The following is a 15,981-nucleotide window of genomic DNA, read 5'->3' as shown; positions in this document are numbered from 1 at the left end:
TGTGTGTGTATATAAATAGTAAACTTTATCAAAGCATATAATATTCGTTTGATACAGTTTAAAGGCATGCAATGAGCAACAATGGTTAAATTAAGGAAAGACAGTTCACCTGAGCATTAGAATTGCATATTAGTTAATGTAGGGATATTCTTAAATCATTTTGATCTCTTTTTTTGTTAAACTAAAAATATTTTTAAATTTTAGGGGGAAAAAAATAGTGGCTTTGATGTCCTTTACCATAATATGAAACATGGACAGATATCAACAAAAGAACTGGCAGATTTTGTAAGAGAAAGGTATGTATTTTTCTTTTTTTATGAATTATTTTAACAATAAAATGATGGTTTTACTAGTTAGATTTGGATTGAAGTAATCAAGTACACTTTTTACAAGTATACTAGAAAGTAGTGGTTATTTATCTGTCATCTACACACTGAGGGCTAAATAGTGGCTCCAAGTGGTGTGGTAAACTCCTGGTTTACAAATCACTACTTGAAAGTATTATCTACATAGTTTTCATTGAATGTGCTAGCAAGGTGATACAATAGAAAAATTGAGGAATTATGTAGGATAAAATACTACCATGTCTGGAAACACACGTCATTAAATAAACATACTAAAATAATTTGAAAAGACTAAGTTTTCTGAACTTGTAGTTTAATAAATGTATTATTATAACTTTTATTTTAAAAAAAGTCTTAAGTATATATTTTTAAATTCTACAAATTTATAGAATGTGATTGTCTTTAAGACTCTTAGAATATAATAGTCAATTGAAAAACTATTAAAAATCAATGTAATTTGATTTGATTAATGCTGTTTTGTGCCTAACCCCACTTGGTAATTTTTATATGAACACATTTAAAATCTTTACCTTGATAATATAGGGAGACTGCCTCTGGATACAATACTCTGTTCATTTATTCTTTCCACATTATATATCCCATGTCTGCTATGTGCCAGACACTTATCTGGGTTCTGGGAATGTAGTGATAAAGATATAGCCTCTGCCTTCCTTGGGTTTACAGGCTGGTAGGAATTGGGGAACAAACTGTTTCCTGTGAGACCATCCTCTTCTGGCTTTCACCTCTCTAATGGAGTTTAGAGCTCTAAGTGCTGTGGATGAAGTGGTCACTCACTGGCTTCTGCATGGTCATTGGCCGGAGTAAAGGAGAGACCCCAGAAACTCTGCATCTCCTGGCATGGCTCCTAGCCTTCCTTCTCCCCCAATGCCTTTGTGACTGCTGTCACTGTCTACCTGGAGGCCATCAGGGCAGTTGTCATGGTGCTTGTTCGCCTGTTTGGGTCAGTCACCATAAAAAGTCCAGGACTCCTGGGTCACCCCTTCTTTGCCAGGAATCTAAGCCCTTTATGGTTCTGTGGGCAGTGAGACAACCTTCCTTCTACTCCCCCTTCCCTACTTTATTTTTCTTCATGGCACTGACAACCATCTGATAGGAGTGATATTTTACTTATTTATTTATCTGTCTGTCTCTTCCCACTAGAATATAAGCCCCACAGAGCAGGGATTTTTTGTCTTTTTTGCTTATGGCTCTATCTCCTGCACTTGGGATGGTGCTTGGCTCTTAGTAGGCCCTTAGTAAAGATTGTTTGATAGAATGAGCTCTAACTTCACTACCCTGATCTGAGCTAGTATTAGTGTTGCCTGAACTACACCTGTAGCTCCTAACTGGTTTATCTACATGCATTCTTGTTCCCCTGCAGCTTATTTTCTGCGCTGTAATTGGAGTGCTTTTTTAAAACTTCACATCAGTTTGTCACCTCCTGTGTTTAAACCATTTCAAAAGGCTTCCCGTTGCCCTTAAGGTGGGCCAGTGTGCTCTGACCCCAAACCACCTTTCAAGCTTTAGCTCACACCATACTCCTTACTCTTTCCTCTCCAGAGACATTGGCCGTTTTTTTGACAGGCTTCTTCTAGTCTAGGCTTGGTCAATGCTTATTCCTGTCATCACCTAGTTAATGGCCACTTATCCTTTAGAGCTCAGCAACGTGGTCACTTCTCCAGGGATACATTTTTCATCTCTCTGACTAGGTCAAAAACACCTATTATAATCTCTCTCCACATCATACATCTCTTTGTTTTATTTTTTTTTCTTTTCCTTGTTTTTTCCGCCCCCAAGGCCCCAGTACATAGTTGTATATCCTAGTTATAGGTCCTTCTAGTTCTTCTATGTGGAACACTGCCTCAGCATGGCTTGATGAGTGGTGAGTAGGTCCGTGCCCAGGATCTGAACCAGCAAACCCCGGGCCACCGAAGTGGAACTTGTGATCTTGACCGCTGTGCTACTGGGCCGGCCCCTGTCTTTGTTGTATTTATAAAAGTTTGTAATTATTCATTTTTTTATTTGTTTCTATGTTCCCCTATAAAGGGAACGGTATACAGTATTCTGTTGTATCCCAGTGCCTAGCACAGAGCCTGGCACAATTAGATACTCCTGTTTCTTGAAGGAATGATTGAGAAAGAAAGGAAGAAAAGATCAACACATGAACATGTACTGTGCACTAAGGACTTTGCATACATTATCTCATTTAATTATCAAATCTTAAGTCCCATTTTATAGATGAGAAAATTGGGGCCCAGAAAGGTTAAATAACTTCCTAAGTCAGTCCTTCAGACTTTCTTTCTCTTCTCCCCTCCTCCCAGCTTCTCTGCTCCCTTCCTCCCTCCTCCCTTCCTTCCAACAGCCTTATTGAGTAATAATACATACAGTATACTGCACATATTTAAAGTGTACAATTTGAATCGTTTGACGTGTGCATACACTCAGGACATGACCACAATCAACATAGTGAACATATTCATTATCCTCTTTGTAATTTCTCCCTCCTGTCCCTCCCCTATGCCCCCAACCCTAAACAACCAGTCGTGTGCTCTGACTCTTAAGTTAGTTTGCATTTCCTAGAGTTTTATATAAATGGAATCATACAGGATGTACTCTGTTGTCTGGTGCTTTCACTCATTATAATTATTTTGAGATTGACCCATGTTGTTGCGTGTATCAATAATTCATTCCTTTTTACTATTGAGTAGTATTCCATTTATGGATATATCACAATTTGTCCATTCATCTGTCAAAGGAAGTTGTACCTATTTTTTGAACTTTGTATTAAGTATATCAGTTTAATCATATAGTAGATATTCTTTTGTCTGGCTCCTGTTACTCAGCACTGCTTGTGAGATTCATTTGTATTGAGTTTAGTATAGGTCATTTACAACACTATTTCATGTTAAATTGTCTAAATATACCAAAATGTATTTATCTACTACTGTTGATGGACATTTGGATTGCTTCCAGTTTTTTGCTGTTACAAATAATTTAGCTTTGGATATTCCTGCACATGTGTCTCGGTACACACCTAAACTTATTTATATAAGGTGATTACCGTGGAGTAGAATTGCCAGGTCATTGAGTATGTATATGTTTGACTCTAGTATATGATGCTAAAGAATTTTCCAAGGTGGTTGTACTGGTATACACCACCAGCAGCCTTGTTTGAGAGCTCCAGTTGCTCCATGTCCTCATCGACACTTGGTGTAGTCAGGCTTTTAATTTGAGCCATTCTGATAGTAGTGCATTGTGGTTTTAATTTGCATTTCCCTGATGAATAATGAGGTTGAGCATCCTTTCATATGTTTATTGGTCATTTGCATTTTCATCTTTTATCTGTTTTTCTGGTTCCCCCTCCTTTGAAAATAATAGAAGGAATTCTTTATGTATTCTGGGTAAAATCACTTTGTCAGTTAAGTTTTGCAAATTTAAGTAAATGCACTTGATTTTTATATGTTGACTTTGTGTCCAGCAGCCTGGCAATTCTTGCTTAGTCTGATAATTTATCTGTAGCTTCTTTTGGATTTTCTATCTGTACAATAATCTTCTGTGAATGACAGTTTTATCTCCCTTTCCAATCCTTATACCTTTTATTTCTTTTTCTTGACTTGTTGTACTGGCTAATACCTCCACCGTAGTGCTGAGTAGAAGTGGTGATGGCAGGCGTCCTTGTCTTGTTCCCAGTCTCACATTTCACTCTTACATGTGATACATTTATTCTAGTTTTTTTTCCCTACTATTCATCAAATTATGAAAATTCCCTTTTATATACTATTATGGTAAGTTTTTTTTTTTTCCCCAATCATGAATGAATGTTGAATTTGGTCAAATACTTTTCCTGCCTCTAGTGAGATGTGGTTTTCTTTCTTTTTTTTCCCCTTGTTAATCTGAATTACAGTGAATTTTGAATGTTAAACTAACTGCCCATTCCTGGTATAAACTCAACTTGGTGGAGATGTATTATCCTTTTTATATATTGGTGGATCAATTTGCTGCTGTTGTAGTTAGGATTTTTGCATCTATATTTGTGAATGAGATTGGTCTGAAATTTTCCTGTCTCCAAATGTCCTTGTTAGGTTTTGGTATCAAGGTTTGTTGGCCTCATAAAATTAGTTGGGGACTATACTCTTTTTGTATTCTCTGGAAAAATTTGTGGATGATTATAGTTTCTTCCTTATGTGTTTCCTAGAATTTGCTGGTAAAGCCACCTGGGCTTGGAATTGTCTTTGTAGGAAGGTTTTAAATTACTTAATTCTTTAATAGCTACAAATTATTCATATATTTCATTTCTTCTGTGAGTTTGTTAGATTTTTAAGGAATTTTTCCATTTTATCTAAATTTTCAGATTTATTGGCAAAAAGTTACTCTCAGTATCCTTTTATGAACTTATTTAATGTCTGCAGGATCTGTGCTCATGTCCCACTTTTCATTCCTGACATTGGTTATTTGTGCCTTCTCTCTTTTTTTCATGATCAGTTTCATTTGGCACTTGTTGGTTTTAATAGTTTTTGCAAAGAACCAACTATTATTGGCTTTATCGATCCTCTCTTTTCATATATTGATTTTCTGTTTCGCTAGCTTCTGATCCTTATTGCCTTTGACTTGTCTTCACTTTGCTGTTCTTTTTCTAACTTTTTGAGACGGATGCTTCACCTAATGATTTTCAACCTTTTTTCTTTTCTGATACATTCAAGTCTATAAATCTCCCTCAAGAATTGCTTTTTTTTGCAACCCACTAATTTTGAGAAATAGGATTTTCATTATATTTACTTTAAATATATTTTAAGTTTCATTGTGCTTTCTTCCTTGCCTCACTGGGTTATTTAGAAGTGTATTTCTTAATTTCCAAATACATGTTGATTTTTAAGGTATATTTTTGCTATTGATTTCAAGCTTAATTGCATTGTGGTTAGAGAACATACTTTGTATGATTTCAGTGTTTTGAAATTTGTTGACACTTGGTTTGTGGACCAGGATAGAGTCAATTTTGGTAAATATCTGCATGTGCCTGAAAATACTTTATTTTGCATTTGTTAGATATAGTGTTCTATATGTATTGGTGGTAAGTTTGTGAATTCTGTTGTTCAACTCTGATGTATCCTCACTGTTTTTTTTTTTGAGGAAGATTGGCCCTGAGCTAATAACATCTCTTGCCAATCTTCCTCCTTTTTTCCTTTTTTCTCCCCAAAGCCTCAGTAGATAGTTGTATGTCATGGTTGTACATCCTTCTAGTTTCTCTATGTGGGACGCAGCCTCAGCATGGCTTGATGAGTGGTGTGTAGGTCCACGCCCAGGATCCGAACTGGCAAACCCGGGGCTGCCGAAGCAGAGCATGCAAACTCAACTGCTATGCCACTGGGCCAGCCCCTCACTGGGTTTTCTTTTCTTTTTTTTTTTTTTTGGTGAGTAAGATTGGCCCTGAGCTAGCATCTGTTGCCAGTCTTCCTCTTTTTGCTTGAGAAAGATTGTCGCTGAGCTAACATCTGTGCCAGTCCTCCTCTGTTTTGTATGTGGGACGCCACCACAGCATGGCTTGATGAGCGGTGTCTAGGTCCATGCCTGGGATCCGAACCCTCAAACCTCTGGCCACTGAAGCAGAGCGGGTGAACTTAACCACTACGCCACTGAGCCAGCCCCCTTTATTTATTTATTTACTTTTTGTGAGGAAGATTAGCCCTGAGCTAACATCTGATGCCAATCCTCCTCTTTTTGCTGAGGAAAGTGGCCCTGGGCTGGCATCTGTGCCCATCTTCCTCTACTTTACATGGGACGCTGCCACAGCATGGCTTGACAAGCAGTGAGTTGGCGCGTGCCCAGGATCCGAACCTGTGAACCCTGGGCCGCCGAAGCGGAGCGGGCGCGCTTAACGGCTGCGCCACTGGGCCAGCCAGCCCCTGCTTTGTTTTTTTTTTTTCATCTTGCTCTTTTTATCAGTTCCTGAGAGAGTTTTATTGAAAATCTCTCATTTTGATTGTGATTTTTGTCTATTTAGCCATGTAGTTTGTCAATTTTTGCTTTATACATTTGAAGCCATGTTAGTAGGTAGATACAAATTTACATCTTCAGGTGAGTTGAGCTTTTTATCATTATGAAGTGTGTGTCTTTTTATCTCCAGCAGTGTTTTTGTCTTAAAGTCTACTTTGTGGTTATTATAGTGTCATCAGTTTGCTTTTGGTTAGTGTTTGCACAAATGCGTTTTTTCTTTTCTTTGCTGTCTCCTTGTGGTGTAGATTTGCTTCTCTCTTACTTTTGAGGCCATTTAGACCGTCTGTCTTTTAATTGAAGCATTTAGTTTAGCATTCAGTGTAATTGCAGATATATTTGGGTTCAAATCTGTAGTCTCAGAGGTTGTCAAACTTTTTCTATAAAAGTCTAGAAAGTGAATATTTTAGGCTTTGTGTGCCATTTTCTTGGTGTTGTAGCTATTCATCTCTGCTGTTTTAGCACAAAAGCAGCCATAGCCAACACATAAATAAATGGGCATGTCTGTGTTCTAATAAAACTTTATTAACAAAAACAAGCAACAGGCCAAATTTTGCTGATAGTGCTATAGTTTGCCAACCCCTGTACCATTTTAGTAATTGTTTATATTTTTTTCTCCTCTTTCTTGCCTTTTGGACTACTTTCTTTTTAAATCCATTTTGTTCTATTAGCTTGGAAGTAGTAACATCTTTTACTATTCTTTTAGTGCTTATCCTAGAGATTATAACATAACTTCCTTAACCTATTAACTTCTAATAATAGTTGGTACTTTCACCCTCTTCCTGAGTTATATGCCTTAGGTACCATTTGTGTGTGTGTTTAACTTATTACTATGGAAATTAAAAGTTTTCCATTTTTAAAAAACTTTATTATGGAAATATACACTTATGCCATGTTTGTTGTGTATTTCGTTAACTTTTTATTATGGGAAATTTCAAACTTAGTCAAAAAATAGGGAAAATATTATAAACCACCAAGTAAGGAACTGTAATACAGTTTGAACAGTTTTTAGTATTTTGCCAGTGTTGTTTAAAGCAGTTCCCTGGTATCGAATTACCATAGATACTTATGTATGTATCTCTGACAGCTAAGGACTTAAAGAATAGCAATATTGGCCGGCCCCGTGGCTTAGCGGTTAAGTGCGTGCGCTCCGCTGCCGGCGGCCCGGGTTCGGATCCCGGGTGCGCACCGAGGCACCACTCCTCCAGCCATGCTGAGGCCGCGTCCCACATACAGCAACTAGAAGGATGTGCAGCTATGACAGACAACTATGTACTGGGGCTTTGGGGGAAAAATAAATAAATAAAATCTTTAAAAAAAAAAAAAAAAAAAAAAGAATAGCAATATTATTAATCATCTAACAAAATTAATAATAATTTAAAAAATGTTTTCTAATATCTAATCCAGTTGATTTGTTCAAGTCAGGTTGTTACATATTTTATTCATCCATATTCTTGGTATTTTTTGTGTAGTCATTATTTAGATTTATTAAAATTATTTACTTTTTTTCTGGTATTCTGCCCTGGATCGTTTTTATTCTGTTTTAAAAACATCTTTTTAATATTTCTTTTGATGTAGATTTGCTGCTGATAAATTCTCAATTTTTGTTAGTCCGATCATATTTTTAATTTATCTTTATTTAAAAAGCTTTTTATTATGGACAATTTCAAACATATATAAAAGTTATACAGAAGTTATGAGCTTAATGTAAAGAACTTCCGTGTTGCAGTCGTTGAGCTCCAGCAGTTATCAAATCGTGGCCGTCTTGTTCTATCTACTCCATGCTACGATGGCTGAGTTGTTACGAAGCACGTCTCAGCTTCAGAAACATGGCGTTTCCTCCGTTAGCATTGCAGATGTCACTGCAGAAGATGAGGGCTTTTAAGAAAACATAACCACAATATGTTATCTAAAAATAGAGTTCTGATTCCTTGATATCACCAAATATCCAGTCAGTGCTCAGTTTTCCTCGATTGTCACACTTGCGTGTATGCGCGTGTGCACACACACACGCACGCAATTGATTTCCTCCCATTAGGATCCCAGCAAGATTTATACATGACATTTGGTTGATATAATTTTTGAGTCTCTTAATCTGTGGATCTCCCTACCCTCTCCTTTTGTTTTTGTAGAAGAAACCAGATTATTTGTCCTGTAGAGTGTCCCACATCCTGGAATATGCTAATTGCACATCCATAGTTTTATTTAACATTTTCCTTCACCTTTATATTTCCTATAAATTGACATCTAAATCTGGTAGCTTGATCAAATTCAGTTCAATATTTTGACAAGAATACTTCATAGTTGGTGTTGTGTACTTCCATTGGAGGCGTATAATATCTGGTTATATCTGTTTTGTGGTCTTAGTAGCAATTGATGATTATCACCTAGATCCATTATTTCATTGGAGGTTTACTTTCATTTATATGTTTGCTGGGTATGGAATTCTAGTTGGTAGGTTTTTTTTTAAGACTATTCTTTTAGAGCAGTTTTAGATTTACAACAAAATTGAGAGGAAGGTACAAAGATTTCCCGTATGCCCCCTGCTCCCACACATGCGTAGCCTCCCCCATTATCAACATCACTCACCAGAATGGTATTTCTTTAAATTAAAGATGAACCTACATTGACACATCATAATCACCCAAAGTCCATGGTTTACCTTGGGATTCACTCTTGGTGTTGTACGTTCTATGGGTTGGATAAATGTATAATGACACGTATCCAACATTGTAATATCATATATGTATCCAACATTGTAATATCATGTAGAGTATTTTCACTGCCCTGGGAATCCTCTGTGCTCTGCCTGTTTATCCACCTGTCCACCCTCCCCTTGGCTTTGCCTTTTCCAGAATGTCGTAGAGTTGGAATCATATAGTATGTAATAGCCTTTTCAGATTGACTTCTTTCCCTTAGTAATATGTATTTGTTTCCTCCATGTCTTTTCATAGCTTGATAGCTCATTTCTTTTTAGCGCTGAATAATATTGTCTGGGTGTACCAGTTTATTTATCCATTTATCTACTGAAGGACATCTTGGTTGCTTCCAAGTTTTGGCAATTATAAACAGCTGTGTGCAGGTTTTTGTTAAGTTTTCAATTCCTTTGAGTAGATACCAAGGAATGTGATTGCTGGATCGTATGGTAAGAATATGTTTAGTTTTATAAGAAACTGCCAGCTGTCTTCCAAAGTGGCTGTATCATTTTGTGTTCCCACCAGCAATGAATGAGAATTCCTGTTGCTCCACATCCTCACCAGCATTTGGTGTTGTCAGTTTTCCAGACTCTAGCCATTCTGATAGGTATGTAGGGGTATCTTGTTGTTTGTGTGTGTGTGTGTGTGTGTGTGTGTGTGTGTGTGTGAGAGGAAGATTAGCCCTGAGCTAACATCCGTGCCCATCTTCCTCTATTTTATATGGGATGCCACCACAGCATGACTTGACAAGGGGTGCGTTGGTGTGCGCCCGGGATCCGAACCTGCGAACCCCAGGCTGCTGAAGCAGAGCGCATGCACTTCACCACTTGTGCCACCGGGCTGGCCCCTCTTGTTGTTTTAATTTACATTTCCCTGATGACATATGATGTGGAACATGTTTTCATATGCTTATTTGCTGTCTGTATATCTTCTTTGGTGAGGTGTCTATTAAGGTCTTTGGCCCATTTTTTAACCAGGTTGTTTGTTTTCTTAGTGTTGAGTTTTAAGAGTTCTTTGTATATTTTGAATAACAATCCTTTTTCATATGTGTCTTTTGCAAATAGTTTCCCCCAGTTTGTGGCTTGTCTTCTCATTCTCTTGACATTGTCTTTCACAGAGCAGACATGTCTTTAATTTTAGTGAAATGCAGCTTATAGTTATTTCTTTCATGGATCGAAAAGGCATCACCATACTCAAGGTCATCTAGATTTCCTCCTGTGTTATCTTCTAGGAGTTTTATAGTTGTGTGTTTTACTAGATTTAAAAAAATTCTTTAAAGATCACTCCATTACCTGCTGTTGAAGGTCACATTCGATGGTGGGAAGGGTTTAGTTGCTTTTAACATTTTCTTTTTGTCTTTGATTTTCAACAGTTTTACTGTGCTGTGACTAGGTGTATGTATCTTTTTATTTATCCTCTTAGTGTTTGCTGGGCTACTTGGATCTGTGGTTTTATCAGTTTTAAAAATTCTCCATCATCTCTGCACGTATTTCTTCTGACCCATTCTTTCTCTCCTTATACTTGTTAGACTTTTTTGCTTTGTCCTTTGTCCTTCATATATCTTCTCTGTTTTCCATTCTTTTGTCTCTGAGTTTTATTCCAGGATGGATTCTTCTCACCTGTCTCCTAGTTTACTAATTCTCACTACAGTGGATCGAATCTGTTGTTAAACCCCATCCATTGAGATATTAATTTTGGTTATTGTATTTTTTAGATACAGGATTTGCATTTTTTTTCAGATTTGCTGTGTTTTCCTCCATTTTTTAAAAATGATTTCCAGCTCTCTACTGAAATTGTTTATTTAATCTAATATCTCCTTGAACATAATACATAAACTCATATAAAGTCTAAACTTTGTTCCCACTGGTTTTTGTTCATCTTGTCTTGTTTCCTGATGTGCCTGATGGTTTTATGAGTGTGTATAAGACGTCCATTCAGGATCCAGTATCAGGTTTTGAAAAGATAGACTTGAGTTCTCTTTGAGGGCTTTCCTATTTATGGTTCATCCTTACTCCTTATGTCCTTGCTCTTTGAGTCTCAACTAAGAGGGCATGGGATTTCCCATGCTTCCCACCATCGGCAGGTCTAGACTCTAGTTTTGTTTTACCCTGTGAGGCTGTGAAAAGCTCTGCTCTGCCTCTTAGTTTCAGGTGTCTCTTCTAGATGCCCCAAGGGACAAGCTGCCCTACATATCTGACTCACCTCTCTGGATGTCCTTCTCTTGGATCTTGGCCTGCTGATTCTTTTTTTTTTTTGAGGAAGATCAGCCCTGAGCTAACATCCGTGCTAATCCTCCTCCTTTTTGCTGAGGAAGACCAGCTCTGTGCTAACATCTATTGCCAATCCTCATCCTTTTTTTTTTTTTTCTTCCCAAAGCCCCAGTAGATAGTTGTATGTCACAGTTGCACATCCTTCTAGTTGCTGTATGTGGGACGCGGCCTCAGCATGGCTGGAGAAGCGGTGCGTCGGTGCGCGCCCAGGATCCGAACCCCGGCCGCCAGCAGCGGAGCACGCGCACTTAACCACTAAGCCATGGGGCCGGCCCAGCCTACTGATTCTTAACTGCCTCTTTAGTTCTCTGATGCCTTTTAGTCACACCCCCCACCACCACATTTTTCTAGTTTTCCTCATTGAGAGGTGTATCAATTTATTATTTCTAGTTTTCCTCATTGAGAGGTCTATCAATTTACTATTACTGGAAATTGACTCACTTTTTTCTTGCTGTTAGACTTATCCATTGAGATGCTAATATTTCTTTCTGTATTAACTTTTTTTAGGTTATCAAAATAATACCCTTATAATATAGTGTATTAAAAAGATACAGAAAAGTTTAAAGGAGCTGAAAAAAGTCACCATGCCATCAGTGAGAGGCAGTTACTGTTAATAGTTCCTTTTTGTTAGAGAGCTAATTTTTGTGGGGATGGGTTGTGGAAGAGTTTGGAGATACACTTAGTTTGGGTATACTGAGTTTGAGGTGATTAAGGTATCTAAGTATAGTTTTGCTTAAGGCAGTTAGATATTAAACAGATGGTTTGATGTAAGGGCAGTGTGGGGACCTGGATTTGGACATTAAAAGCAGAAAGCTAGTTGAAGTTGTCGTAGTAAATGGAAGGGCAGTGGTGGTTGTCGACTGTTCCACTGTTAAGGCTAGCATAGATTGAGAAGGGACAGGGTAATTATGGGAGCAGTAAGATAAAACTTAGATTTTGTAGTGTTAAGAAGGTCTAGATAGCCTCATATTTTGTATTTGTAGGTTATGTTTCTATGGGGTAAATTTTTTTTCTTCTATATTTAATGGCCTTGGTTGAATTTTTTTTTTAAGCCTAAAATCCTATATGCTAAATGGTAGTTATATAAAACACAGTTTTTTTAGAGTGAATGACTTATTTGTTAGTATTTTAGATCTAATCACAAAATAAATTACACCCTGAAGTTCAGGATCTCAGACTTGCTAATAATTCATATTTAGTTTTTAGTTTTGACTGTCATCAATCTCTTGTTATATTAAATGTGCATAATAATGAAATTACAATGTTGAAGAATAGTAAAACTATATTAAGTACACCAAGAAAGTATTAAATACAGATGACTTTCACACTGAATCAGTTTAAAGAGCGAGAGAGAGCATGCAGAAGCAGCACTTCTGTACTTCCTGTTCAGATAACCATTAATACTAAAGATAAAAGTATTTTAGTTCTATACCAGACTAGTTCTTTGAGTAGATGTGCACAAAGGGCATTTAAAGATAGGCCAGAAATTCATGACCGTATACCTACTTATTTTTAACATAAATTGAGTTATCTTTTTGTTTCTACATTTTTAACTGTATTTTGATAACTTTGCTATGTGTTTGGTCATTAAGCAAGAGATATTATAATACTGAAATTTGATTTGACAGAGCTACAATAGAAGAGGCGTACTCCAGATCGATGACAAAACTAGCAAAATCTGCAAGCAATTATTCACAACTTGGGTGAGTTAATTTCTTCAAAGAACTCTTTTTTAATATTTAGGCAAGTCCCATTATATCCCATTGAGGATATAATAGTTCATAAATATAATAATATATAATGTACTTATTTAAAATTTGTCTGTATAGGAATTATATTCTTGATAGAAAATGTAATTGAACTTGCTTAATTAGTTAATGCAGTCAAAGCAATTGAAACTTACTTTTTCCCCTGTATTAAACTATATAGTCATTCAGTAGTGTAATTTTGAGATTATAAATGTTATGTGTTACGCACATTATTCTAGTTTTCTGTAAGTTTATTTAACTTCTGTTGAATGGTGATTTTTAAAAACTCACTTAAAGATGTTTCTTAGGGTTTTATAGACTATCATTAAATCTTTCTCTTAAAAATTTGTGTTGAACAAATATGTTCTTCAAAAAATGAAAATTAATAATAAGAATATATTTAAAATGAAATGTGCTCATAGCCATAACAACTCTGGAAAGAATAATTGTATAATTTGAACCATAACAACCCTGGAAAGAATACTTAATCTGATTTAATTATCTAAAATTTGGGAAAAGGTTATATTTTAGCTAAGATGTTAAAATAATTAGTCTAACATTTATAAAGATTTTTACAGTGATATTTAGTAAAAGATTCCTCTGTATCAGGGATTCTGAAGAATCTGTGAATCCCCTGAAATATCATGTAAAATTTTGTGTAGGTATTAATTCATATATCTGGTGAAGAGGGTCTATACCAATTACCAGATTCACATATGGTTCTGTGATCCAAAAAACTGGTTACGAATGACTATTTTATGAAAAAGTATTCTCTGGTGTGGTTGAGTGAGTTTAAACAAAAGTCTTGCTACTTTGTGGCCTGGATAAAGAGGAGTTGGATTCTCAGTTCATCCTCAGGGCAGTGACACTGTCCATTGTGTATGTGCTGACAGCCACAGCTACGAGGACTTTCTGCAGCCCTGTACCCTGGCTGGGGAGCTGCCACCTTTTCACCCAGAGGAGAGTGGGCACTGGCAGTTGATAGCTGTTTCTGTGTTTTTTCTCCCAGTTGTCCTCCAATCCCTCCCCTCCCCTCCTTGTTACAGCTTCATTCTTTCTTTTTTCCATCTCTCTCCTCACTTTTCTGGCAGCCTCCTATTTCTTTTTTTTTTTTTTTTAGATTTTATTTATTTATTTTTTCCCCCAAAGCCCCAGTAGATAGTCGTATGTCATAGCTGCACATCCTTCTAGTTGCTGTATGTGGGACCCAGCCTCAGGATGGACGGAGAAGTGGTGCCTCGGTGCGCGCCTGGGATCCGAACCCGGGCCGCCAGCATCAGAGCGCGCGCACTTAACCACCAAGCCACGGGGCCGGCCCGCAGCCTCCTATTTCTAAAGCTTCCATGTAGACATGGCTCTTCTAAAACATAATTTCTTCTTTATTCACCGTATTCACATTCATTCACATGGTAGAAGGGCCAGAACGTAACTGGAATAACAGAAGCTAGCTTTAACCAATTGGCTATGGTGTTATAGTAGGAAATTCTCCCCTATTCTTAGTTACCAGGTGGGAGATAGAAAAGCATGGCTTGACTTCAACTGTGTTTCCTGATAATAAAGTTGCTGACAGCATGTCTGTCTTTGGACAGAAATAAAATCTGTCTCATAAATAATAGGTGATATGTTATTTTTTGTGTTAGTGTCATCTATTAAGATCATAAAGATTTTAAGTATTAATGTTTTGTTTACTGGCACGTATTTTAGCAAGAAATTGAATTTTATCTTTCTGTATTTAGTTGCATTTAAATATATTTTGGATTTTTCAGTTTTCTTTCTTAGTGCTTAATATACATTAATGGGTATTACTTGACTAAAAAAAAGTTGTGTGTATCAAACTTTAAAAAATGGAATGATATTTGAAGTTCCTTAAAGAAACTTACATTTAAGAAATCTATGTTGAATGCCTTCGCAGTGTCAACAATCCTTTGGTAAATAAAGTAAAAGGAGACTTTTATCTTATCTGCCTTGTGAAGTGTAGACTTCCACGGATCAGGTGTACATGAAGTAATGTACATGTATTTTGCTGCTGTAGTGAATAGATACTTTTCAGGTGTCTTTTTTTTATCTTGAAAATTTCCATCTAACTACTTGCCAGATTTAGTGCTGATTAGATTTCAAGTGTTAGGTAAGATCTAATCAGAACAGTCCTATTCTAAGTGTTTTAGTGATCTTTGAACTTCTTTATTATTGCGTAAAATGATTGTTGACAGCTTTCCTCTGGGCAGGAAATGTAATAATTGGCACAGAGTACATATTAGGATAAGTAATTTCGTTCTTTACCCTCATGTTTTAGGGATCATTGCTGCTATTTGTTTTGTTTTCTAGTAGTTTTATCATAGAGCAAAACAGTGCTGGTGAAAATATCTGAGGAAGTAACTGAGGAGAGTATAGAATACAATTATCCTTAGGTCATTCTCTGCTGACCACATTAGTTTAAGCTGACCATTGGCATCCTAAGAACTATCCGAGATGTAATAGTGTAGTAATTCCTGGAAGTACTTGAGCCTGCTGAAGATATTAAATCCTCCATATTGAGAAATGTGGTAGAAAGTATGTCCTACCTCCTTTACCATGTAGTAGAAAGGGACTCTCTTAGTGTTTGTGGAAATACACTGATAGATAAAATTATAATGCTGAAACAGAGGTTTCAGATGACAGCTCTCTCTAAAATAATTCTTATATAATTATTTATGATGAAGGTACTTAAAAAATAATGTGCAAAGTTGACTTTTGTATATTTAAGTTCAGGGGAACTTTTATTTTTGGTAAAGCATTTTAAATGGAGCACTAAGTAGTCTAAGATTGAGATTTGATAATAAGTTAATTTTTAACAATAGTCAATGATTAGAAAGGCTTGTGAGACAAGTCTAAATAACCAAATCAACTCAGAAAATAATACAGTATAATTAAGAGCCATGGCCAGACCTGTGATAAG

The 15,981-nt window shown here is 36.5% G+C and overlaps 1 protein-coding gene across 3 annotated transcripts in view; it reads left to right on the top strand.

Moving 5' to 3' along the window:
• The window catches only part of FCHO2 (FCH and mu domain containing endocytic adaptor 2), a 119,842-nt gene that overhangs the window by 14,657 nt on the left and 89,204 nt on the right, over window positions 1-15,981 (top strand). For 2 of the 3 annotated variants that reach the window (XR_015552045.1, XM_087430200.1), the window contains exons 2-3: window positions 205-296; window positions 12,927-13,001. Coding sequence is in view for 2 of the 3 variants with exons in the window: in XM_087430200.1 (XP_087286326.1) it covers window positions 205-296; window positions 12,927-13,001 (167 nt within the window). In the remaining variant the exon portion in view is untranslated. Of the gene's footprint in view, window positions 1-204; window positions 297-9,488; window positions 9,636-12,926; window positions 13,002-15,981 lie in introns of those variants that run through there. The other variant, XM_087430201.1, reaches the window with a different exon arrangement.

Source organism: Ceratotherium simum, chromosome 4, assembly GCF_057802395.1.
Source record: "Ceratotherium simum simum isolate JZ-2026a chromosome 4, ASM5780239v1, whole genome shotgun sequence".
Classification (NCBI taxonomy): domain Eukaryota; kingdom Metazoa; phylum Chordata; class Mammalia; order Perissodactyla; family Rhinocerotidae; genus Ceratotherium; species Ceratotherium simum.
This window is presented reverse-complemented; position numbering and strand designations above follow the sequence as displayed.